The sequence below is a fragment of the Pangasianodon hypophthalmus genome, chromosome 10 (genome assembly GCF_027358585.1).
Source record: "Pangasianodon hypophthalmus isolate fPanHyp1 chromosome 10, fPanHyp1.pri, whole genome shotgun sequence".
In the NCBI taxonomy this organism is placed as follows: domain Eukaryota; kingdom Metazoa; phylum Chordata; class Actinopteri; order Siluriformes; family Pangasiidae; genus Pangasianodon; species Pangasianodon hypophthalmus.
Window position 1 is genome coordinate 6,235,751 of NC_069719.1, and position 27,760 is coordinate 6,263,510.

General features: G+C 38.1%; 1 protein-coding gene across 2 annotated transcripts in view; it reads right to left on the minus strand.

Moving 5' to 3' along the window:
* The window catches only part of cnksr1 (connector enhancer of kinase suppressor of Ras 1), a 47,774-nt gene extending 24,083 nt beyond the window's left edge, over window positions 1–23,691 (minus strand). The window contains exons 1-4 of one of the 2 annotated variants that reach the window (XM_053237444.1): window positions 23,548–23,691; window positions 16,226–16,383; window positions 14,464–14,666; window positions 11,626–11,710 (exon numbers count right to left, since the gene is read on the minus strand). In XM_053237444.1, the coding sequence (XP_053093419.1) occupies window positions 11,626–11,710; window positions 14,464–14,666; window positions 16,226–16,383; window positions 23,548–23,599 (498 nt within the window). In that variant the 5' untranslated portion in view covers window positions 23,600–23,691. The remainder of the gene's footprint in view (window positions 1–11,625; window positions 11,711–14,463; window positions 14,667–16,225; window positions 16,384–23,547) is intronic. The other variant, XM_034308055.2, reaches the window with a different exon arrangement.
* Between the last annotated feature and the right edge of the window lie 4,069 nt (window positions 23,692–27,760).

Here is a 27,760-nt window from a genome sequence, read left to right on the forward strand (position 1 = left end):
AATCCATCCTGTGTTTATCGGTTTAAAAGTGTAATGTAGCATTTGCAGAATGAGGCTTATGACATGAAGCCAGTTACATCTACAGTGTCTATAGAAAGAGCAAATCATTTAATCTATAGTCACATCACATAAGGAGATCCATAAACAACTGGACATAAGACATATCGCAGCATAATGTTACAGGAAAATAATCAATGAAGGGGTGGCTATTTGTTAAAGAATGACACGTCGTAGTTATATGTTTATTATAGGGAAATAACTGAATATGAATATTTGGATTAAACAGATAATGTGTTATATAAGGAATAACATATGATAGACTGTGCTGTTATATGGACATGATACACACCATGGTCGTGTGTTGCAGCTCAACGCAAAGTCTGAAGTGGCTTATTTTTCATACAACAGCACAGCCCGAAGTGTGTTATTCCACTTATACCACAATGATTTGCCAACAATTACTATTTTTAATTTACAATATTAATTACAACACATTATGCTTTGTAACAGTTTATAGTTACATTTAATGTTGTGGGACATTCGCGAGACAAGTTAGTTCCTGTTATCACTTACGTAATAACAACGATAAACAGTCATTCCTTCACCAGTTGATCCTGTATTCTTTCTCTTGAAGTTAATGAGACAAAAAAAAACACAGCCTGTCATTTTATCAAGGAAGCATAAACTCCCCTGTCCTGAAGACGTTCCCGTGCTGGGAAACTTTACAAAGCACCGTGACTGTTACAAAGCGCTGACGCCCGAGACTCCTTCCACAACTGCTACATAAATATCTCCTAACAAAAATCTCACATCAGCGATTATACTTTTTCTCTTTGTTAAACAACACATTTTTAGAAATCTTTCTTATTATTAGTTGTAGATTATATACAGGCCACTGTGTATGAGCTGTTACTATAGAAACAATATCATATTAGAATGAGCGAATTAATATTAACCTGTCGTTCATTTGACAGCCGGAACTACTGTCTGAGCGCTGTGGTTATACAAAGCTAATGGACATCTCTAGTTGAGACCAATTCTGAACCTGAGTGATGTAGAACAGGTAAGTTCATAAGCACAGACTCACCAAACCTGCACAGATGATGACTGGAAAAAGACCAGGTGATTTTTTTTTCTAATCTTCAGCTGTCCAGTTTGGGTGAGCCTGTGCCCATGATAGCCTCGGATTCCTGTTCATTGGCTGAGGAGTGGAACCCAATGTGGTCTTCTGCTCTTGTAGCCCATCCATTGCAAGGTTTGATGTTTTGTGTATGCTGAGATGCTTTTCTGCTCACCACGATTGTAAAAAGTGATTATATGAGTTACTATATCCTTCCAGGCAGCTCAACCCAATCTGGCCATTTTCCTCTGGCCTCTCTTATCAACAAGGCGTTTCCACCCACAGAACTGTATCTCGCTCAATGGTTTTTTTCCCCCCCACACCATTCTGTGTAAACTCTAGAGACTGGTGTGTGTGTGAAATTTCCAGGAAATCAGCAGTTTATGAAATACTCAAACCAGCCCATCTGGCACCAACATCCATGCTACAGTTAAAGTCACAGAGATCACACTTTTTCCCCATTCTGATGTTTGATGTGAATATTAACTGAAGCTCTTGACCTGTATCTGCATGATTTTATGCACTGTGATGCTGCTACATGATTGGCTGGTTAGATAACAGCACAAATGAGCACGTGTACAGGTGTTCCTATTAAAGTGGACAGTGAGTGTAGAACGTTACTTTGTTATTTCAGACACATGCCTTGGCTGACTGACTACACTTATGGACAGGGAACTTTCCCTGATTTATTGAGTGAGTGTGTGTGTGTGTGTGTGTGTGTGTATGTGTTACTGAGCTTCAATACCTAAGACATGTAAAGATAAAATGGAAAGACAAACACTGATACATGTACGTGAGCGTGTGTAAGGTGTGGAGAGCTGGATCACTTCTCAATAAATCAGCTTGTCATTTCCTCTGTGGCTCCAATCCCTTTCACCCACACACGCACACAGACACACGCACACACACACACACACACAGAACACACACACGCGCACACAAACACGCACACACACGCACACACATGCACACACACAGAACACACACACACACAGGTACCACTTCCTATTTTCACTCATAGTTTCAACAGGAGTACAAAGAAAACACGCAGTTTATCGACTTCATCAACTTTTTGAATTCTATTTATGTTAGGTTAAATGACAGGGTGGAATCTGGCAAACACACAAACGCTTGTCTTACTACCTTTATGTGACCTTCCAATGACACAAAGGGTAATGCAGCTAATTAATGCTATACTACACCTAACTCTAACCCTAACCTTAACCTCAGCAACCAAAAAGGAAATAGTTTGGCTTTTTTTTTTCTTTTTTTTTTTTTAAAGCTACAGGGTTTTTTTTTGTAAAATAAACAAACAAACAAACAAACAAAAAAACAGTTTTCCTCATGAGTAACAAACCAAATGTCCCCACAAGGTCAAAACTGTCAGATATTCATATCTGCTGGTACCCATCAAGATGTAAAAACCCGATCATGCATGCACACACACACACACACACACAATTTGCTTTATTGAATTGAGTGCCTCTGGGCATTCAAATTAAACAGCATTATGTGTTTATGTGTGTGTGTGCATGTGCGTGTGCAGGTGTTTGGAAACAGAAGTAAATCGTCTCTCTCCACTTCCACCTGATTCTTTCAAATCTTTCTCTATCTCTACATCCATCTATTTCCTTCTCGCTATTCATAAATCCCTTTCAGCTTCATTTTTAAAACCAGATGTCTCTAGAAGCTTTCGAAAAGCTCTTTGACTACATATTTTTTCATAAGGGTCTAGAAAGCTGTTCCAGTGCAAACCTGTGGTGTCTTTCCCTCGTCTGACCCAAAGTGTGCCACGATCTCATTACACCCTTATAGCAAAATCTCTAAATCACATGACAAAAAACTTTACATGTCATGAGCAGGGAGCGGAGCACTATACTGTCAGAGCTGCTATTATAGAAAATTAATTAAAAAATTTATCAAAATCAAAATAAAAAAATAAATTAAAACAAATTAATAAAGAAATGATATATTAACAATTAATTAAATAAATAATAAATTAATAAAAATAAATTAACAGAAAATATTGCCTTCTGACCAATCAGATTCAAGGTACAAGATAAATACATTGGTATAAATATATTGTAATACAGCTCTATTGTACAGACTTTCTCTCTCCTTGTATCTCTGTTAGTGTTTGTTTTGTTGCAGAACAAAATTAGACAGCTATGTTCAGGTCAGTAACAGCGTCATCAGCAAAGCCCAAAGCACTATAAAAAGCACAGCTAGAGATTTCTGTGTGGATCTGTTTACACCCAGCACATAAACACCAGCAACACGAATGCAGCTTGAAATTTGAAAGGTTAAAAGCGTGAGTCCAAAAAATGAGACAGGGTTTTAAAATCCAACTATTTCTAGGCAAAAATAATCAACAATATTTACTACACTTGACGAATTATACTAAGGCAAAATTTTAGCAAAATCATTCTGTCTTTAATAATTTTTTTTCCATGTTCAGTGTAGTAGACTTGAGGTTGTAAGGGTTAAGAGTGCAACAACATGAAATATTCACAGTATAATAACTGCAAAATACAATATCAGTTTTCATTCAACTCTGTGTATGCTTGACTTGTTGGTCTTGCATTTGTTTATGAAATAACTTTTAGCCTTAATTAATTAGCTGTTAATTAAGGCAATGTGGAAATACCATTTTTATAGATTTATTCTTTAAAAACGAAGTTATCCTGTAACTTATTTCAAGGAATGCACAACAGCAGAAGAGCACGTCAGGTTCCACTTCTGTCACCCAAAAACAGAAAGCTGAGGCTGCAGTGGGCACAGACTGCCAAAACTGGACAGCTGAAGACTGGAAGAACATAGTCTGGTCTGATAAATCTCAATTTTTGCTGAGGCACACAGATGGACCCAATCTGCCTTGTGTCAACAGTCCAGGCTGGTGGAGGTGGTGTAATGGTGTGTGGAATGTTTTCTTGGCACACTTTGGGCCCGTTAATACCAATCAATCATCGCTTGAATGCCACGGCGTATTTGAGTATTGTTGCTGACCATGTGCATCCCTTCATGGCCACAATTTACCCATCTTCTAATGGCTACTTCCAGCATGATAATGCCCCACGTCACAAAGCAAAAGTCTTCTCAAACTGGTTTCAAGAACATGACAATGAGTTCAGTGTTCTTCAGTGGCCTTCCCAGTCACCACATCTGAATTCAATAGAACACCTTTGAGAAGTGGTAGAACAGGAGATTCACAGCATGAAAATGCACCTGAAAAATCTGCAGGAATTGCATGATACGATCATGTCAACATGGACCAGAATCTCAAAGGAATGATTACAACATATTGTGAAATCCATGCCATGAAGAATTGTGGCTGATTTGAGAGCAAAGGGAGGCCCTACCCAGTATTAGTATAGTGTTCCTAATAAAGTGCTCAGTGAGTGTATATCATCCCTACATCAGAAAAAACTGATTTTTATTACATATACCCTGCCGTCTCAGTGGACGATACAGCTATTTTTTTTCCAGTTGTGCACCCAGCAACAGTAAGAAAACAGCAAGGAAAATTCCAGTCTAAATGCTACTTAATAATAAACAGCTCCTACATTTTTTTCTACTGACTAAAGAGCCCTCAGTCTCACCTTCCTGGTTTCTATTGACCAAGGCAACTAAAAGTTAGGCTCCTAAGTGGCGCAATAGAAAAGCGTTTGCCCTATTTTTAGGAGATCGCCAGTTCGAACCCTGACTATGACTCAGGAGGCCAAAGAGCAAAATTGGGGTGAAGTTAGCCACTCTCCATGTATGTGGAAGAGGGCAGAAAGCACTCTCCTCTGAGTGTGTTATCCTGTCCTTCAGTTCAAAAAAAGTGAGAACTGGCTTCACAGTTCTTGGAGGAAGCACATGTTACACTTCACCCCAATCCACCACCAACCCCACCACCCCTGGTTGATAACTTTCGTATGACAGAGTGGGAACTGGTAAATGAGGGAGTTCACCTAGAAGTAAAGTTGGTGTAAATAGGGAAGCGAAAGTCTTACAGTGCTTTACCTGAAAAGGCAGAAAAGGTGTCAAAATTTGTGGATGCTACAGCTGAGAGTGTGATCTTCTACAGCTGAATGATCAGCACAAGTAAAATTATTTCTAGACTTTAAAGATTTGAACATAACACTTTTCAAGAAATGTACAGTGAGTGATTGGCTTTAGTATACACGTCAAGATATCAGAGAAAATGATATTTCAATGTGTGTATGTGTTTTTCTGTGTCTTTGACCCTGTGTGAGCTCATAGTTCATAGTTTTGTTTGTTTCTTTTACTAGTTTAATGTGTTACTGTGTAGGATTCGGAGAGTTCTGGAGAGTACACAACTACTTAGTACACAACTACTAACTGTACATAGCTTAAAATAACACTGATCCAGAGATCTCCTTTCAAAACATAATTTATAAAAGACCAAACACACAGACATAAATGGCAAATAGAGCTCAAATTCTATTCCTGCTCTACTGAATTAATGACTGCATCACTAACTACTACCTTTCTTGGTAACATTTTAAAAACAGCACTCTCCGAATCCTACACAGAGTAACACATTAAACTATAAAAAGAAACAAACAAAACTATGAACTATGAGCTCACACAGGGTCAAAGACACAGAAAAACACACATACACACACACACACACATTTCAGACATTCAAAGTTTATTTAGGGTTTCAATAGAGCACAAGTTATCCAAACACACACACTTTTTAGATCGCATGTGCTAATGCAGCCTTTCACAAAAATACACACACACACACACACACACACACACACACTTGTAACACTATACTTCTGAGGACCTACCACTGGCATAATTATTAATGCAGCTAATAAATGCTATGCTACACCTAAATCTAACCCTAACATTAATCCCAGTAACCAAAAAAATATTTTAGATCACTTATGTTTTTTTTTTTCTCATGAGTTTTCCTCATGAGAACCAGCCAAATGTCCCCACTAGGTCAAAAGTATAAAATATTCCTATCCTTTTGGGGATATTTGGTCCACATCAAGATATAAACACATACCCACATACACACACACATTTTAGTATTTAACAATTAGAACACAGTTTCCAGAAATAGACCTACATGTAAACACACACATATTTTCAACCTTTAATCCTCTTTGGCAGTACACACACACCACAGCACAATCCCCACACATCCTGACATTTCAGTAAATACAAAACAATGTATTTCTTCATTTCTTCGGCTTATGAATGCCAGGGAGCAGTGTAAAAACACACAAACAGCAAAGCAGATCAATTATTTAAAAAGTTGCAGAACTGTACCTGTTGCTCTGATGAAACTGTAACAAAACTGTCTCACAGCTTTCGTAGTGACCTTCATAGATTCAGGAGTTTGTTCTAGTCTGCCTGTCCACCTCTCTCTCTCTCTCTCTCTCTCTCTCTCTCTCTCTCTGCTAACTCTCTAGAAGTCCCTCCCTCTTCTCTCTTTCCTCTTTCCTCTTTCCAAACCTGTACTTCCTTTTTATTTTGAAATATCCCTCACCTAATCCACTTCTCCTCCACTTTAATATTCTCATCCCCTTCTTCTTCCACTTTAAGGATCTCTCTCTCTCTCTCTCTCTCTCTCTCTCTCTCTCTCACACACACACACATCATACTATTTTTGAGAGGACCTTCTATAATTATTCATAATTATTCATATAGCTAAATTTACCCCTAACCTCAGTAACCAGAAGGAAATATTTTGGCCTTTCGAGACTGTCAGACCTTCAGCTATAAAAAACATGCCCTGCACCCAACACACACACACACACACACACACACACACACACAGAGGTTTTCCTACCTTAATGAGGACTGTCCACAGACATACTGATAGACAACTAGAAGGAAATCTGAATTTTGACACTAACCTATCATTATAAAGACATTTAGTCCCCTTTAGTCCTCTTAATCACACACACACACACACACACATACACGTACACGTACACACACACACACACACACACACCTCTTCCCCCTAACTCACAGAAATACAGGTTTTCATCACTTGGTTCCTGAACATCCATCCATCCATCTCACCTGTGGCACACGCGCACACACAGACACACAGACAGTAAATACAAAAGATCATATTCCCTTGAGTCTTATCCCATGCATTCAACATGTGTTCAGACAACAAGTTGATGGATTTAATCTAACAACATCAGGATCATCAGGTTTTACAAAAACTTGTGGAGCTCGAGTGCACGCTGCCATTAAAGCAAACACAGGCATACCAAGCACTAAGAAATCCTAAAATTCACGTAAATATTTCTATTATTCTACTTTTCACTCAAGTTATTGCTGATGATATAAACTGTACTGAAGTAAATTAGGAAAGAAAGCAAAACAGAAGCATTTTCACTAGTGCCCTCAGATTTTTGGACCCCACTATAAACGGCAATTCTGTGCCCAGTACTGTGGTGTATTAGATGCTGGCTTTCTATAAAATCTTATTTTTCTCCAACACCTTCAGGTTTTAATTTTTGGGAATTGAATAAAATTGCAATATCAAACAAATTCTTAGGCTGTGTTCAGTGAAAACTTCTGACCTCTGACTAGGAAAAACCGAAGAAAACACCTTCCCCAACTCAGAATTCCTACTCAGAATTCGGCGAGTTCAGCAAGTGAAGTCAAATCAGCATGGCTGCTCACAGCATCAACAGTAAACAAAGCAGCACTTCTTTACTTTAAATGAGTTATACTGTATGTACTAATGTTTGCTTTAGATCAATCAGCATACACACATATTTGCATGTTAAATCTATAACACTAACTATACAGTTTTGTGTTTTGAGGAGGTAAATATACGTCACTCATCAGTTTGCTGGACAGCTTATTGCTAACAAAAGACACACATAGAGGTGTCTGTGTTTTTTTCCCCACTTTGTAGCTTGAATGTACAGAGGTCAAAAGTAATGTAATTCCAAGTTCCGACTTTCCATACAGTTCAGTCGAACGCAGCATTAAAATCACTGACGACCATGATGATGACAAATGACATCACAGCCCTGACCTAACACCCAAGACATGTAAAGGTCACGGGCAATCCTTACATGACATCATGTGTTATTTTTGCATGAAAGGACGTGACACGTTGAGGCTCATAAAATGGCGAGTGTCCTCACAACCGTCCAGCACAGGTGGAGGGTAAAGGAAAGCGGAGTGCTTTCACACAGTGACTCCACAGTCCTCTGCTAGAGATGAAAGGAGTCATGCACCAAGCTGAGAGACGTGACCTTTTCACTACGGTTGCGTGTTAATCAGCTGCTAGAGATGCTGAAGATCACTGTTCTTAACTGAAGAGCTAAAATTAGAGCCGAAAACTTTACCGGCAGAAAGCACACAAAATGTCCACGGCTTGGGTGTTACACCAGAACTCATACAGCAATGAGTCTGGAAATAAATTGGCATTAATTACCAACATATATAAGGTTAATAATCATATTTCGGTGGCTAAAATGAAAGATTTGGTGAACTCAATGAAAGTCAATCATTATTTGTACGATATGCCTCAGAAATGATCTTTTCATGATGCCCCTTTTTACCATCGCTTACTTTATTCTTTATATATGTTTTTATATGATACCACTAACACTGATAACACTAATTATTATGAATTATACTACAGCACTGCTGAATTCCTCGAATCTGATTGGTCAGAAGGTGAGCATTAAGTTTCTATAACAGCAGCTCTGACAGTCGTTCTGGCTATAATTCAAATAACAGGTTTATATTAATGCACTTGCTCTAATAGGTTACGGTTTCTATAGTAACAGTTCAGGCACAGAGATGTACAGTACTGTGCAAAAGTCTTAGCACCGTATTTTTTTTAGTACAAACTTTGTTATAGATTTTTATTTTATGACTTCTACATTATCGAGTCAGTACAAAAACATTTTAGATTTCCAAACATTAGTTTTCCAGCATGAAATAAAACGTCACAGAGAAATGTTTGTATGTCAGTACAGAAAGCAGCATATTACATAAGAGACACTTTTCAGATAAAAAACATAATGAAGGCTGCTGGGTTTTGCTGCAAAAATAAGAAGCAAGTGTAACAGTCAAAGTCTCCAGAAGAACTGCGGCTGGTTCTGCAAGATGCTCAGTAACACTTACAGCTCATTTCCTTATAAAACTGCACACATTGTACCTGAGACTACTAAATGATTTTTAAAGCAGTCTCATCATACCAAATATTGACTCTGTGTCTTTTATTACTGTTTACTGCTCTTTATAGTATTTTTTAAAAGTAGAAACATTTAATTTTCATTATTTTTGAAGGTATCTTTGCTCTACAGCATTTCTTTGCATGTGCCTAAGACTTTTGTACCGTACTATACATAGTGAACGCTCTACGTGAACACATTAACAATGAAAAACATGTATAAACTGAGCTGTGGTAAAGCTGTCTGTACGAAGACGTTTATTTACAGTTCATGAAAAATAGCAGTGTCAGCGTTTTGTGGTTTGGAGCAGGGTTTACACTTTCTGGTTTCTCAGTAACATGATAAGGCTTAATAACTTCAAGAAAGAGAAAAGAGAGAGGCTGGTGAGAAAACGACTGTTTATAGCTGCTATAGCATAAGTGATAACAGGAATGAAATGGTTTCATGGACATTCCACAACATTAAGTTTAATTACAATCAGAAAAAAGTATCGTGTGTACTTCTTAAATGAATAAAAATGGTAATTACTGGTAACTTCCTGTGGCATAAGAGCAATAACACATCTCAGGACATGTTGTTATTGAAAAATAATCAGCTTCAGGGTGGTAACAGTAACTCTGCTTCACATCGCGTCACCTCACACGACTCTGTTGCTGATTATTTTCCTATTAACAGCATGACGCCAAGTAGGGATGGGCATTACGGCAAAAATATCACAACTACCAAAGACATTTCCACTTATACACTGTGTATATAGAGGAAATATTACTTACTAATATTAATATACTGCTGGGTTACTAATGATAACCCAGCAGTACTGTAGTGTTTCAATAAAAAAAAAATACTGGTACTTTAATATTTTTTATATCTGAAATAAATAAATGAATAATTTTCAATTATAATAAAATGTTTAAAATATTAACACTGAAAGGAGAAAAAAAAAGGTAAAAATCTGTAATTATTTTTTAAAACATTTTACAATTTTAAAGATTAAGTACAAAAATGTAGCTTCAAATCAGCTCCTTTCAGTCAGTTTTTATTTATTTAAAATGACAAAAAAAAAAAAAGTGTCACAATATTCATAAATGTGTATTTTGACATAATTACGATATCACCAAGCCTTACCCTGAAGTGTTTTATTTCTTACATAACCTGGCCATTTTCATAAAAGGCACCCCCCCCAACACACACACACACACACACAGCAACCAATCCAGGTACTAGCACATGTGGAATGCTACACAGATGTGTGTAATAACCTGATCACAGCTGTGTTTCTCTCACTGACTGACTTTAAGCAAACGTTTGGACCCAAATATGAGTTATGCAGAAACAGGAAGTGGATTAAACAATGGGCTGCAATTAGAGTTCAGTCTGTTAGAATAGACACAACACACTGAAGGGGTAAAAGACTGTGAGGCATTTACTGACTCACTGATTATCTACACACTGAAACAGCCCCCTGAGATTGTTTAGCATTATAAACACACACACACTCACACACTCTCATTTCCACTCCTTCCTTCCTAGTTTTCCTTTGTAAACTTGCCTCGGGTTGCTGTATTGCTTTGTTGTCTCTGCACGTGTGCAGAAATATTTCACGAATTCGCAGACTTATCTTCGACCCAAACTTTTCCATACACAAGTTCCCAAGAAAACAAAAACAAAGCTGACGAGAGCAGATCTCTGGGCATAAGCACAAACAATGACACCAACATTCTGTCAGGCTGATCAGGATGATAAGCAGAACAGGTTTGAGCGTGTGTGACTGAGGATTTGCATGTGTGTAGAAGTTTACAGCAGTAATTCAGTGAGACTAGAATAAGCAGTAATGCAGCATGTGTGTATAAAGGTGTGTGTCCATGAGGAAAAGAGTATAAGCAGGACCATTTAGTGCAAATGCAGTATTCATCCCGCTGCAGTGTTTATCCTTGCGCGTGTGTGTTTGTGCGTGTGTGCGTGTGTGTGACTTACGCCTCTTACATTTCAGTTTTGGTCGCTGTCCCACTTATCTGCCTGTTGTCCTCTTGCCAAGCCCACTCTCTCTCCACCACGCCCACTTTTGAAACTCAGTGTCTACAGGTGAACAACTGATATCTGAAAAACTGATTATCACCCCGCCCTCCTGATCTTCCCTCTCTCTCTCCTTCACACTCTTTCTCTTTCTTTCACTCAGCCCTTTGATCCTTTCCTCTCTATCTCTCTGTACCTTTTCCCATACACAGCCCTCTTTATTTTGTGTGTGTCTGTGTGTATGTGTGTGTGTGTGTGTGTGTGAGTGAGAGAGAACAGCGTTAAAGATATTAATACACCAACACTGACCTTCTGCACGGCGGAGCCCAGATCTTTACACAGCTCAAGGATGTTCTTAAAGCCTGTATATCCTGTCAGCTCTGTGTACTGATACCTGTAAATACACACACACACACACACACACACACACACACACACAGAGTTACATGATATATGATCATGGTAGAAAAATGAAGAGATAGGTCCACCAAAATCAAAAAGAACATATATAAGAAATATAAAAAATGTGTATTTGTATTAACTGGAATATAACATTGCACTTGGCTGGATAACATGTGCTGTGTGCTGTGTACTATATGTGTAATTACTTTTAGACTTAATAAAGTCTGTGTATGCTGTACATACTGTGAAATATACACATATTGTCAATACTCCACATTATATATCTGTACACACTGTTCAGTTCACCCATACTGTACAATCTGAACAAAAATTTAACATACAACATTTTCTGAAATACTCCACAGGCATGTCAGTCATGTTAGAAATGTAATGCTGAAATACTTCAGTTAATGTTCACATCAAACCTCAGAATCAGAAAAATAATGTCGCATGGCAACTTGGCATGGATGCTGGTGCCTGACGGGCTGGTTTGAATATTTCAGAACATTTCTGATCTCCTGGAATTTTCACACACAACAGTCTCTAGAGTTTATGCATAATAGTGCAAAAAACAAAAAACATCCAGTGAGTGGCAGTTCAGAGGACAGAAATTTTTGCTTTGTTAATGAGAGAGATCAGACGCAAATGAGCAGACTGGTTTGAGCTGACAGGAAAGCTACGGTACCTCAAACAACCACTCTTTACCTCCACGGTGAGGAGAAAAGCATCTCAGATCATACAAGTCAATGTCAAACCATTGAATGCAAAAAAAGACACGCTACTTCTGACATGCACATATTGAATTTATACATAATACCATAAAAAGTACTTCCAAAATGATTACCTGGATGTTTTATTTATTTAAACTCTCTGCAATTCAGCCCTGCTTAATTCTAAAGTGTGTCAGTATAAGCAACGGCCTACGTGAATTCCTTGTAAACGTTAAATAAAAGCTGACTCTGACTTATAGCGTTTGTTACAAACTGCACACGCTGACCGTGTTTCTGTAACAGTGTGTGAAAACCAAATAAGACCAAACCAGTTTTAGATCTATCTCCCTGATTTCTGAGACATACTGCCTCCCTTTGCTCTAGTATACTAACCTGAGCAACTGGCACATGAGGACATGTGATCAACAAGCTGATCTCACTTGTCTACCAGATTTGAGGCTCTTAAGAAGGAAAAAAATGAATCTTGGTCAATTATCTTGTCAATTTCTGTATATGAGGAGCTCTGTATTATGATTATAATGCACACACAATGAGGAAACATGGAAGCTGAACATAAGCAATGTTGTTTTTAGGATGCCCAGGTCGACTTCCCCTCACAATTTAAAGAGCGTAACACCTACGTCACACAAGTGGTCACTTGCCAAACGAAGGGAAGAAGAAACAATAAGGAGCGGATTTAAAAATAGGAAAACACTCTCGGTAGCGAGCACAAATATGGATGAAGTGATTTCCTTGGGTATTTTGAAATACATTAGTTCGCTACACAGAGCCCACAAATTTAGAAATTTATCCCTAATGAGCAAGCCAGAGGCGACAGTGGCAAGGAAAAACCTCCTGAGACAATGACATGAGGAAGAAACCTTGAGAGAAACCAGACTCAAAAGGGAACCCATAATTACCTTCTTTAACTGTGTAATATATGGTCAAAAGGTACAGTTGTGTAAAGAGGAAATCCATTATAGTTTTCACATGAAGTCTATTTTGTTGAAGTTATCAACTGTTCACTGATGAGACTTGAGTGCAAAACTCTTTGTGGCAATTGCAGTTCAAAGCCATCTTCGTGTTTTTAAGTGGTACCATCCACAGTAATCTCATGTATCTTTAGGCTGTCTGTGTGGGGCTATCCTCAGCACCAGTGAGTGATTTCCAAGTGATGAGAACTCCAACCAGAAGTAGGGCATCAGGATGGATTAGGCAGGTCCGGACAGCAGAAGGGGTCCGGAAATTAAAATTGTGTTGTGTCACAATGATTTAGACATGAAGTCTACATTCATGTTGACTCGATCTTTTCCTCCTAAAGCATGAGCTAATACAGAAAGTTTGCAGCTGGAATTTGCCCAGTGGGGATATGATGAGGGTAATTCAACAAGAGCATGTTAAAACAGTACTGAAAACAGGGCAATATACTGACTTATGACTGACCATAAGATCATCAACCATTTAGCTAGCTAGCATATAGCCTTTAAGTCTTCAATGCAGACTATGGAATGGAGAATGACAAGGCAGAGTTATTAACTCAGAGGTGTCTGAAAATTTTGACTCGTGATGTAATGAATACAAACAGAAGCTGTTCATGCGAGATCTCCTGCTCCTCATGATAGTTAATACAAATCAACATGTAACTTTATAATAATGACACTGTAACTACAATGTGACGTAATCATAAATCATTAACACTTCACTGCATTAGAAACATTAATAAATCATACAATTCAGCATTAATGCTCCATATGTCAAAGTTTGTTTAAATGATGGCCAAATCGACCTAAAGTAACTAATATTTACACTATCCATGATTCACATAAACTAGCTACTATAAATAAACTATAAATTAAATTCCAGGATGTTAAAAGAAATTATACCACAGCACGGCTGTATACTCGAGTCTGATTGGTCAGCAGATGTGCATTATTTAGCGCTCTCAGTCTTGGTTACACTTTCCATTTTCTCAGTAAAGTGTCAGGCTGCGTTTTGGGTGTGTGTGTGTGTGTGTGTGCGTGCGTGCGTGCGGTACCCGTTGAGCAGAGAATACAAGGCCTTGGCTGTGACGATGAGATCCAGTACCAGCTGCAGTTGTTGATTAGGCATTTTCGTGGCTCTGTGCCCATCATATGTGTTGACACGCCATCGACTCTGAATACCCATCTGCAGCGAGTGAGCCACAGCACGCAGCTTCTCCGCTACACTGCCCACATTCTCCCCAGCTAGACCATATGTCTGTAAAAACACACACACGGATATTACGTTCAGTTTACAACCATGATGTAACATTCCATTTAACATATAAACATTAATCTCAGCCTCAGACCCTCCACTCACAGACCACAGAGAGTCTGATAGGTTTTGTACACTTTTCTGCCTACAAGCTTCAGAATGGTGAAGGCTGCAATCTGATTGGCTCTTTTCACTTCCATGTGCTGGCTTTAAGCAGGAAAACAAACTTCTGTACAAAATGACATGATGAGCTTTGCATGATATACTCAGTGGACTGAAAAGGTTCTTGTAAGTTTTTCGTGAAGCTGTTAGTGGTGAGTAAATGTGCAGTGCTTTTTAAATGTGTTTCATTAAGGCAATTTTTTTTGGTGTGCTCAGTTTCTGTTTTGGCCAGGAATTTCCATTTTGGTGAATCAGTGAATCTTACCAAACCCTCTAATGAATCTAGAGGTCTGGCTCATGTCATGACTATGTGCACATGGTAATGTAGAAACATTACTTTCAACATATACACATACATTCACTGGCCCCTTTAACAGGAACACCTGTACACCAACTCATTACATGCAATTATCCAACCAGCCAATCATGTGGCAGCAGAACACAGAATCACAACGCAGATGCAGATCAAGAGATTCTGTTAACATGCAGACTGGTTCAAGCTGACAGGAATCACAAACAGCCACTTTTTACACTCATGGTGAGCAGACAAGCATCTCAGAATGCACAACACCTGAAACTTTAAGGCAGATGGTCTGCAAGATCACATCATCACATCACGTCCTGTCAGCCAAGAACAGGAATGTGAGGCTACAGTGGGCTCTGGGTGAAACATTCACCTGGTCAAAGTCACTGAGCTCACATTTTTACTCTTTCTGATGTCTGATGTGAAGATTAACTGACGATCTTGACCTGTATCTGTATGATGTTATGCATTGCTCTGCTGCCACATGATTTGCTGATTGGACACTTAACACTTAAAACAGTTCTAACGATTATCCAAAGTGATTTATAATGATGACAGGATACAATCCAAGCCACTTGCTGATCAGTTGAGGGTTACGGGAATTGCACTGGCTCTCTGGAGATCTTGGGATGTCAACTAACAACCTACCAATCACTAGCTAAGAACCTCATCCTGTCGACCCAATGTCTGTCTCTCTTATTCTCTCTCACTCTCTCTCTCTTTTTCTCTCTGATTAGAGATCTCACATTTGGACTCTTACTCTTATTTTGAAAACTTACTCGTGCCTAAATAGAGTTGACAATTCACTGCCTAAAATACTCACAGAAAAAAAATGCTTGTGTTGCTGAGCAGAAAAGCCGATTAGAGATAGCCAGACATTTATCGCACACATATTCCAAACCCAAACATGTGCACACTATGCGAGTAAAATCAGTACATCAGTTGAAGTATGTTCGTTCTCAGGGAGGTTTCTGGATGCCTCTAGGTAGAAATATCAGCAGTGACTTTACATACACAATGCACATGTACATGTACTCAAACACACACACACAGAGCACACACACACAGAGCACACAGCAGAGGTATTAAGAGGTACCATAGTGCAGAGTTTCTCCACAGCATCCAGGATGAGCTCCTGGTGTCCGATCTTGTGCACACCGAGCTGTTCGAGCTGCTGCGAGGATAATTGCAGCAGATCCACCCCACACAATCGCCACTGTTCAAATGCGTACTGCTGCAGAGACGCATCCAGACCTGCACGCAACACACATACACACATGATTACATGTGAAAACATTCCTGAAATGAATAATGATTTAGAGAATATGTACTCTAGTTTCACCATGACTCAATATTTAGTTGACACACAAGTCAGGATCTATACCTGTAACTTTTCAGTCGAATTTTTAAAAGAAAAATACCTAGAAATACACGATTATGTGTTAAATCTGTTTATTAATAAATGAATAAATGCCTTATTTAATAGTGTGCTTTATTTAATAGTGTGGTGCTGGTTAATGAATAGACAAATTATTACTATCAGCAGGTGATGTGTATTTTGAAGACTTTAACACCTCACTGATTACGTTTACATGCAGCCTAATAACCCATTAATAACCCTGTTAACTGATAGCGCAATAGGAGTAGAAAATGTTCACATAAACCCCTAATTAAGACTATTAAGTCAACCTTTTGAGGCCAATCCAAATGAAATTTCTATCCTCATGAAAGAAAAAAACTGAAGAATAATAGCCATGTAAACATTTGTGTCTCATTACTTTCATATTCTCAGAATGAGCGTGTGCATTCTCCGCATGTGTGTTTGAGTCACGATGCACTCATTGCGCAAAAAAAAGAAAAAAGAAAGAAGAAAAAAAATAGTCTTATAATACAACACAGCTCACGTTACATGTGTATCAAATGAAAAATAATTGTGAGGTTGAATGATCATCAAACTATCATTTGAAGGCAGATGCAGGGTGTGATTAACCTCAATAACGTTCTGTGTTTAATATTTGCCAGAAATTCAGTGAGTAAGAAAAAAGGGCTTTTATTTTTTTTACCTAGCGCCCTAGATTTAAATATTATCATTTTATTCTGGTAGTTATATACAGTGTTTTACTATCAAAAAAGCTTTAGTTGTGCTGTCTGTTTTATCTCTTTACCAACGTTACTGTGGAGAGCTGTGGAGAGCAGGGGGCTCACACTCCTCCCCCTTCCCGCAGAGTCACGATACTCTACACACAGAAACCCAACACAGTCCTGACTCATCCTATAACAGACTTGCAGCAATAAAATAATTCATTTGTTTATACTGATTGAAAATGTCCGATAAGTTGATTTCCATTCCACCGGCGGAATGGAACGCCATTGTGTTGAGAGAAAGGGTTAAAAAGCTGAACACACTAATCAGACTCATGCGCTGCATGCTGTTATCATAAAGTTGGCACTAAACCTCACTCCACTCATACACATAACTTTGGATTACATGTAATGTGCAAATATATTAATGAGGATTTCTACAGAGTGTTCAGTTTCGGATACACATGAAGACTTCGTTCAGGATCTGCAATTGGAATGAATTCATTCATATTGGTGAAAATCTTTGCATGTAAACATAGCCAATGTCACTTCTGGGTTGAGAAACATATCCAGCCAAAAGAAAAGGTCACTACTGGTATATTTGAGGTCACAGGGAAACTCTACACTAGCGTGTTAGAAATCTAACAAATGCTGCCTATTTGGGCATTATTCAGAAGCAGGAATGCATCCAGTCATGTAAAAATCTTAAAAAAGTGTTTTTTTCCTCCCTATTTGGTCATTAGCAATTTCCACCACTTGCTAGTTCTCCCTTAGTCTCACAAACTCACCATTAACTGCTTCATAAAAAATGAATCTAATGAGTCTATCTTGCTCTGGAAAGCTCATGTGTGCCGCTCATGTGGAAACAGCACAGAGTTGTGCATACACAGAAGTACAGAAAGCCAATCAGATTGTAACTTTCAAGATCCTAAAGGTTCTGACCAGAAAACAGAACTAAAGATATTAGGCTCTAGGAGCCTCTGAGGCTGACTACAGCTACCAATGAGGCACAACCATGCTTCCTGCAAGACATGTACAGCTCCGCCAAAACACTTTTCAAACGGCTGCCTCCCACCCAGAAAGCAGAGCCAACTCCCAGCTCCCAGACATCCAGTCTACGGAAGTGGAAAATGGGAAACTACAATCTTATGTAACAGTTATGCCATTTCTTACTAATAAGACAAAATGAATATTGCTTCCTCAGATAGCAGTCAGCTTTCAATCGCTTGCCATGACCCTGGAAATGAAATGGCACATTATGCTATCAGGAGCCAGGTATTGAGCAATAACCTTACTTTTCCAGTTTAGTTTTTGTGAAAGTATCAAAGGAGACATCCTTCTGTGCTGCTGATTTCCAACAGAGATAAAGCAGGACCTTACCACGTACACAACATAATGCAAACATTGCGTACATGCTCAAACACACACACACACACACACACACACACACACACATGTACAGAAAAAAACAGTGATTGAAGCTTGACTGTGATTATAGGACAAAAATATCATATCAAGATAACCAGAGATGTTATCTAAGCAATCTAGAAGTTTCATAAGCAATATTAGTACCATATTTTAAAAAAATGAAAAATCTAACACTTCATTTGAAGGATTATGTCAAAAACGCTAAGATGACATTGGAGGTTTTATGCAACTTTGCCTTTATGTAGAAGAAACAATAACAACAATCAATTATCATTGAGTTGCCTGACTGATATACTGTGTCACGGTAATTTTGTTATCCGTATCTTTTAGCTTGTTTTTCAATGTCTCTTCTATGATAAAACTCTCACATGGACAGCTGTAAACGAACAGCATAAGTGAGGAGATCAGGTTCTTCCTCTGTGCTTCATGTTTGCTTCACCCACGGTGATATGATCACATGGATTTAATAAATTTATTTACAGAAAAGTACAATCATGACATTATAGCGTGTGTGAATACAAAGGTCGAGGCTTTATACACGCTGTAGCTGTATTTATATTCGCCAATTTAATCCTGCATAATCACACACAATGGACTCCCAGTAAAAAATGCACGTAGGTAATGTGAACCACAGCAACTCAGTAAAACAAATCTAAGGCAACGTCATTCTATGATTGCTAGAATTGTAGTTTTTAAACACCAGTTCAACTGAAGTGCTTCAATACGTGAGTCACTTGATACTCCTGAATGCAGACGGGTCAAAAGATTTCAGAAATTCTTGGTGAGAATTGATTGGGGTTATAATTGATCAAACAAACGTTTCTTTTTCCCCTCAGCGCTTTATAAAACAACATGATGCCTGTGTTTCATTATATTTATTATTCCTACAGTAAAACATGAAACTCTGCTTTGTTTTTGTTGTTATTCGATGTCTATATTATTATGTCTATATTCATGTGACACTGTCCCCTAGTGGACACGCTCACATTACCTGCAAGATTTTAGACTTTAATGAGATTTTAATGAGTATGAATGGAGCTGGTGAGTGTTGTAGAAGTCCTGAGCATACATGTGATTCTCTCAGAAAAGCAAGTGATTACGATAACAATCTCGTATCATCATTTAACTCAGCTCTATTACACACCTAGCACGAGACTCTTTCAGCGTTGGCTAATTATTGTGGTATAAGAGGACAACAACACTTATAAAGGGATGTCCTTTTATAGAAAAATAATCAACTTCAAGATGGTAACAGTAACTCTGCTTCATGCCGGACTGCATCACACCACCCTGTCGCTGATTATTTTCCTATAACATCACACCCGAAAGTGTTTTAATCCTTACATACCTAAATACGTATGTTAGATGGTTCAAGGGCCTTTGGACGGATAAGATTTCTTTTTTTCCCTACATTCATTTAATAAATTTATTCCTCATTACTTCACAAAAATCATTACTGTTCATTCAGGCTATAACTGTACCTGTAAGGACAATAATCTGTATTATATCACAGTAGCATGCCTATTTTATTGTCTATATTATTATTATGGACAATCATATAATGATTAAGCAATTATTATGGATTTTATGTACGAGGAGATAACCTGCCTCAATACTCAGCATTTTCAGGTAGTGATTGTGCTACCAGGAGAAAGACAGACTCTTTCAGAATTCTCATTCATTTTCTTATTTTTCTTATTATTATTCTTCTCATTTCTTATTATTTTTATGTTTCCCCCCCCCCGTAACATTGAAAACGATGCTATACACTACAGGTGTAAACCTCAGGCTTCCACACAATACAATACAATTTTGATTCTTAAGGCAACGATTTTGGCAATACCATTGAATCTGCTAAAATATACAGTATAATAAGTGATTAGATTACAATTCATATGGTAATAATCCAGTATTTGATGAAACCACTGAATCTGCTCTAATATTATATGATATGATTCGATTTAGTAATCTCTAATCGATATGTGACCAGCTGTGTTCAGAATCTGGGGTAGGCTTACTGTTAATTTGTGAATGATGAGGACACTGAGAAAGACTATTTTAAATCACCTCACAAACCTATTTACACATCCATTTAAAAATTATTATTAAGAATTATTTTTGACACATTGTCTGCCCTTTTTCCAATAACAATCAATTTATAACCAATTATAATCATTAATATTCTAACTATGATTGTTGCCTCGATTCATGTAAATCACTGCCTTTCAAAATCAACGCACTGATCATCACACCACTAACATACACTCAGTAGCCACTTTAATAGGTACACCAGCATTTTATCTACACATCACGCTGTAGCTATAATCACTGACTGTAGATAAAGATCAATGTTTTCTATTTTAGCTTTTGTAATAGGTGTTTTTCCAAATCCCACTGACTCGTAACTGATTTGGAGTCTGTTTATTATTTTGTCAAAATAAAAGCACTGACTCTTCAATGTTTAATGAAGCACAGCCAAATAAATGAACTAGAGCAGGTCGACTGGGATGCAAACTTTTGAGGTTGCTAATGAAGATAACTGCTGACCTAGACTTAGTTTCTGAAATACAGTCGGGTCCATTAGTATTTGGACAGTGACACAATTTTCACAATTTTGCCTCTATACATCAATACAGTGGATTTGAAATGAAGCAATAAGATGTGATTGAAGTGTAGACTTTCAGCTTTAATTCAAGGGATTTAACAAAAATATTGCACTAACCATTTAGGAAATCCAGCCATTTTTTACAGAGTCCCTCTATTTTCACAGGCTCAAAAGTAATTGAACAAACTATCAATCATAAATATTAGGATTATGTTTAATACTTGGATGCAAATTCTTTGCAGTCAATGACTGCCTGAAGTGTGGAACCCATGGACATTACCAACTGCTGAGTTTCTCCCTTGAGATGTTTGCCAGGCTGCTTTACTGCAGCCGTTTTCAGTTGCTGGTTATTTGTGGGTCTTTCTGCCTTTAGTCTTGTCTTCAGTAAGTGAAACGCATGCTCAGCTGTGTTGAGGTCAGGTGACTGACTCGGCCATTTAAGAACATTCCATTTCTTTGCCATAAGAAGCTCTTGGGTTGCTTTTGCTGTATGTTTTGGGTCATTATCCATCTGTACTGTGAAGTGCCATCCTATCAGTTCTGCAGTATTTGACTGAATCTGAGCAGAAAGTATAGTTATATACACTTCAGAATTCATCCTGCCACTTCTATCAGAAGTCACATTATCAATAAACACCAGTGACCCAGTTCCATTAGCAGCCATACATGCCCATGCCATAACACTACCTCCACATGTATGGCTCATGTGCCCTTCCTTTCTTTCTCCATAGTCTTCTCTTCCCATCATTCTGCTAATCTTAGTTTCATCTAGGCAACCTTTTTTTTTTTTTAGAGGTTTTCTAGCAAAGTCTAATCCAGACTTTCTGCTGATGAATGTTCTCAGTGGTTTTCATCTTGAGGTAAACCATCTGTATATACCTTTGGGTCTCTTGAGTGTAGATTTTGACAGTGATATGCCTAGGTCCTCCAGAGTGTTCTTGACTTGGCTAGATGTTGTGAAGGGGTTTTTCCTTCCTCCTTCAATTACATTACATTGACACATTGGACCACATATTGAGAGTTCCCCTGAACAGCTACCAAATGCAAATTCAGCACTTGGACTCAGGTCCAGACCTTTTATCTCCTTAATAATTCCATGAAATAAGGAGGAAACAGGCCACCTCTGGCAATTAAACTGCTTTTAAGTCAATTGTCCAATTACTTTAGAGCCTGTGAAAATGGAGGGACTCTGCAAAAAATGGCAGTAATTCCTAAACAGTTAATGCATTACTTTTATGAAACTCCTTGAATTAAAGCTGAAAGTCCTCACTTCAATCACATCTTGATTGCTTCATTTCAAATGTATTGTGGTGGTGTACAGAGGCAAAATTACCAAAATTGTGTCACCGTCCAAATACTTATAGACCTGACTGTATTTACACTGTAGGTAGTTTTAAGGAGTTTTCACACAAATAAGCATGAAAATTAAAAGCAATATTATTATTATTAGTAGTAATATTAACAAGGTAACAGTGTGCTTCTCCTTGTAAATATGTGAGGCAAATATGACTGTTTTGGGTCACTATACACATTAATGAGACACATTCAAATAAATGAACTAGACCGTGTCAACAAGGATGTAAACCTTCAAGCTTCCTATTAAATATAACTGCTGACTTAGGCTCAGCTGCTGTGATATTTACGCAGTATGTTGCAATGCATAAACATCGAATAAACATGGATTTCTGTTTTATGGTAGATAAACTATATAATAGAGACCATTTTTTCCTACCAAGAAACCAAGGAGGCTGCAAAAAAGAATGTTTGCACTCCAATGTGCATAGTTATAATACTGTAAAGCACTATAGTACAAGCAGAGTATTATCCTCATAAAGTCAAAAAAAACAAAAAAACTATTATTGTAGCATTAAACTTGTGAATTTAGACCTTTAGACGTCTAGTCACATTGCTGTAGGTGTAATGCACTGAAAGCAGTTTGGGCCAGTTGATACTCGCAGTGACTGTAGAGCCTGCGGCCAACTCCCAACAGTGTGTGTGTGTGTGTGTGTGTGTGTGTGTGTTTCGTAAACAGAGAAAGGAAATGATATAAGGTACTAGGTATTTTGTGACTCTGTTTTGCACTTTGCGTGTGTATGTGTATGTGTGTATGTGGGTGTGGGTGTGTGTGTTTACACTGAGTTATACAAAACATGATCACACACTTGTTCACTTCCTCATTCCTGCTCTCCGCCATCCCGGGGGATTGAGCTCCGATTCTCTTTTACCTCTAACCCAACTCACATATCAGCTCTAACAGCCGCTACACCAAGTCGCCAGTGTTTAGGGAAAAAGCAGGAGTTTACCTCTGAGCCAGGCGCTGACTCTCTCGGCGCTCCACGACGTTATAGGCTCCATGAGCGGAGTCTGAGGAGCGCTTAATCCCGTCCCAAACCCGGAGCGCTGAGCAGGACTTCTCCCGTTTTACCGACAGCGCAAAAAAAATGCTGGTTCTCGAGAAAAACACGCCCAACTTCAGGTAGACCACGCCCACCTCCAGGTAAGCGGACCTGAAGAGCCAATAGCGTGCGGCGCGAGCTGTGATTATGAATTCTTTGATCTCTCCTATTATTAAAAATTTGTTTACTCAAGTAGCTATATTAAAAACTGAATTTCCCAGCATATTTGTGAGCTTAGCTCTCAAAAAACTCATTAAAATGAAATATTTTAGCAATACTGATTTTTTTTCAGTTGTGTAATTCTCACTGGTGGCTCATCTCCACCATTTAAACTAGCCAACTCCATACATTTTAAATTCTGTTGAAATAGACTACTAATTACTATTATTAATAAATTCACACATTTACAATTTATTTTGATTTCATTTAACATGAATGTATTTATTTCTGTAAAGCTGCTTTGTGACAATGTCCACTGTTAAAAGCTCTATACAGATAACATTGAATTGAACTGAAATTGCCTCTTTTGACTGAACAATAAGTTTAATTTTTTTTTTTTTTTTTTTTTTTTGGACAGGTCCATTGAATTGCTCGACTTTTCAGATGTGGCACAATCACAATTCAGCACACTCACTGTCACATTTAACTTCCACAGAGTCCATTGAGATTATCGCACCTTCTGGTCAAACACAGTAACTGCAACAAGCACTAATATCGGCCCACTGGGGTAGGAAACCCGCTGCCCCAGGCTCGGATGAGGAGCAACAGACATCAAAGTCAAAGTCAAAGTCAAACTGTACTGTCAATTCTGCTATATGTACAGGACACACAGAGGATTGAAATTTCCTTTCCCTCAGACCCATGGTGTGAGACACCAACATAACAAGACAAGTAATTAAAAAAAGTAAAATAAAATAAAATACACGCAAAAATAAAATACAATATGTACACTATAGACATTCACGGCACATGTGAGTGTGTAGATATTTACATTTTAGTGCAAAACAAGAGAGAGCAGCAGTTGTGGAAGTGGACCTGGTTACATTGTAGTGCAACAGAGAGAGCAACAGTAGTGAAAGTGGCTTGTGCATTTGTGTGATTTGGGGTGTGTGTGTGTGTGTGTGTGCGCGCGTTGGGGTGTTACAGTTTGGTGACTCTTAGGGCAGAGGGCAGAGAGGGGAGAGAGTTCAGCTTTCTGACAGCCTGGTGGCTGAAGCTGTTCATCAGTCTTGTGGTTCGGGGCTGGAGGCTGCGAAATCTCCTCCCCGATGGCACCCTCACCCTCTCCACAGCAGCACTGCTGATGATCAGAGGAGGGTGCTGGGTGTGTGCTCTCCAAAAGTCGACAACAATCTCCTTTGTCTTCTCTATGTTTAGAGAGAGATTGTTGTTGGTGCACCATATGGCCAGTTGCTGCACCTCATTCCTGTATTTTGTCTCATCATTGATGCTGATAAGACCTACCACTGTCGTATCGTCCGCAAACTTTATGAAGAGGTTGGTGCTGTACATTGGTGTGCAGTCGTGGGTTAACACGAAAGTTATGCTGCCTTTGACTCAACTCATAAGTGGTAATTTATCTTTTTTTTTTTACCTTGGCACGTTCGACAGAGGAGCTGGAAATACATGGATGCTTCTATGTTTGTCTTTTGTTAGCAACAACCTAGCCAGCTAACTGTGATGAGTGATGTATATTTTCCTCCTCACACAGCAAACAGTATAACATTTAACAACCAAATATGTCTGTATGTTAAAGTAAAGTTATGTAATAGCTGTTTTTCCAAATCCCACTGACTCTTAACTTTTGAGTTTAATTCTGTGTTTAATCCTTTCTCAAAATGAACATTTCAATTTTTTAAAATCAGTAGACACAATAATAGTGCACAATCAAATAAAGTAACGAGGAAAGTAAAGTAACTAGGAATGCAAACTTTTGAGCTTACTAATAAAGATAACTGCTGACTTAAACTCAGTCGCTAAAATATTTACATTGTATGTTGTAACAGGTTTTAACACAAATAGAGAAGCCTGAAAATGAACAGTGCTTTATTATTATTATTATTATTATTATTATTATCTGAGAGTACTTTTTATTGTTTTTTATTGTTTGTTTTTTTTGTCGGTTTTCCTTCTTATTTATCCTTCTTATTTACTTTCCCATACTCTTATACAGAAGGTTCTTTACTGGTTCTTTGCTTCCCATAATTGAAACCGATGTTTAGGGGTTTCGTTTGGGAAGCCAGTACATTGCAAGGCACCATGCATACAGTATACTGTACACACTCATTTACACCTTGGGGCCATTTAGACTAGTCAATCCACCTACTTGCTTGTTTTTGGAAGGTGAGAGGAAACCAGAGAACATGAAGGAAACCCAGACAGACACAAGGAGAACGTGAAACTCCACACAGACAGTAACCTGAGCTCAGGATCAAACTGGAGACACTGGGACTTTGAGGCAGCAACACAGCGCAGTACTATACAATCTTAGACCCTGTTCAGCGGTTTTATGTCTGGTGTATTGTGATTATATCTGGATAGGAATTATTCACATAAACATACTGATGTAACTGCATGGCCTCTTTAATACTGTTTTAAATCAAGATGCATTTAATTCAGATATTATCCAGATTGTAAATGCATCCAGCTCTCAAGCCACATTGAGCAACTGAAACCATTTACATTACATTACATCATGACGCAAGTAGTCCATGACTGTTTTAGGCCATTTATAAAAGCCATGCAAAACACTGATTTTTCATGTGAACAACTGCCAACAGCATAGTTTGGGATCAAGTATTATGAACTGATTTGCATAATATGCACATTTGCCCTTGTCTTGTATTTGACCCTATGTGTACAAGCAAGTGGTGAAAATCTTATCAGGAAATAATTCACACACATACACATGAAAGGATGAGGGGTACACAGGGTCAAAGATATATATGTACATATACATATGTACATATGTATAGGTATATATATATATATATATATATATATATATATATATATATATATATATATATTGATCAGCCATAGCATTAAAACCACCTGCCTAATATTGTGTAGATCCCCCTTGTGCTCCCAAAACAGCTCTGAACCATCAAGGCATGAACTCCACAAGACCTCTGAAGGTGTGCTGTGGTATCTGGCACCAAGAAGTTAGCAGCAGATCCTTTAAATCCTGTAAGTTTTGAGGTGGGGACTCCATGGATCGGACTTGTTTGTCCAGCACATCCCACAGATGCTCAATTGAATTGAGATCTGGGGAATTTGGAGGCCAAGTCAACACCTTGAACTCTTTATCATGTTCCTGAACAATTTTTGCAGTGTGGCAGGGTGCATTATTCTGCTGAAAGAGGCCACTGCCATTAGGGAATACCATTGCCATGAAGGGGTGTATGTGGTCTACAACAATGTTTAGGTAGGTGGTACATGTCAAAGTAACATCCACATGAATGCCAGGACCCAAAGTTTCCCAGCAGAACATTGCCCAGAGCATCACATCCTGACATCCTGTGATTTTATATATATATGTATATATATATATATATATATATATATATATATATATATATATATATATATATATATATATATATTCATATATATATATTCCTCCCTTAATTTGCTTCCTTGAAGGGCCTGCTATCAGTTCTGAGCTGTACATGACTTTATGGTGCCCCACCCTCTGTTTCAACAGGCTAATGTTTCACAGAAAGTCTTCATTACAAATTCTTCACACATTAAACTAAACATGCTTTTCAAACATGCCTCATCATAGACAGTACCAATTAATAAAAAGGAAAGCACTTTATTATTGAAGTTGCACCTGAATGCTCACAAAACAAGGTGGATCCTTTGAAAGAGGTTATGTTTGGAGTGTTTGGGTGAGAGTGAGAGCGTTTGGGTGAATATCTGAAATTAATAGAATTATAACTACATTTTTAACATTTTCCTTTCTGTCAGTTTTATGGTATGCCCACTGAATCAGAAAATGTTTATCATGAGGTGCCATTGCAACAGTGTTGATTCATAGTTTACCAAGTGCTCTGAATATATGGGTTAAAGTCCACGAGTCAGTCTGTCCATGCTGCTCCAGCCAGAAAACTAACCA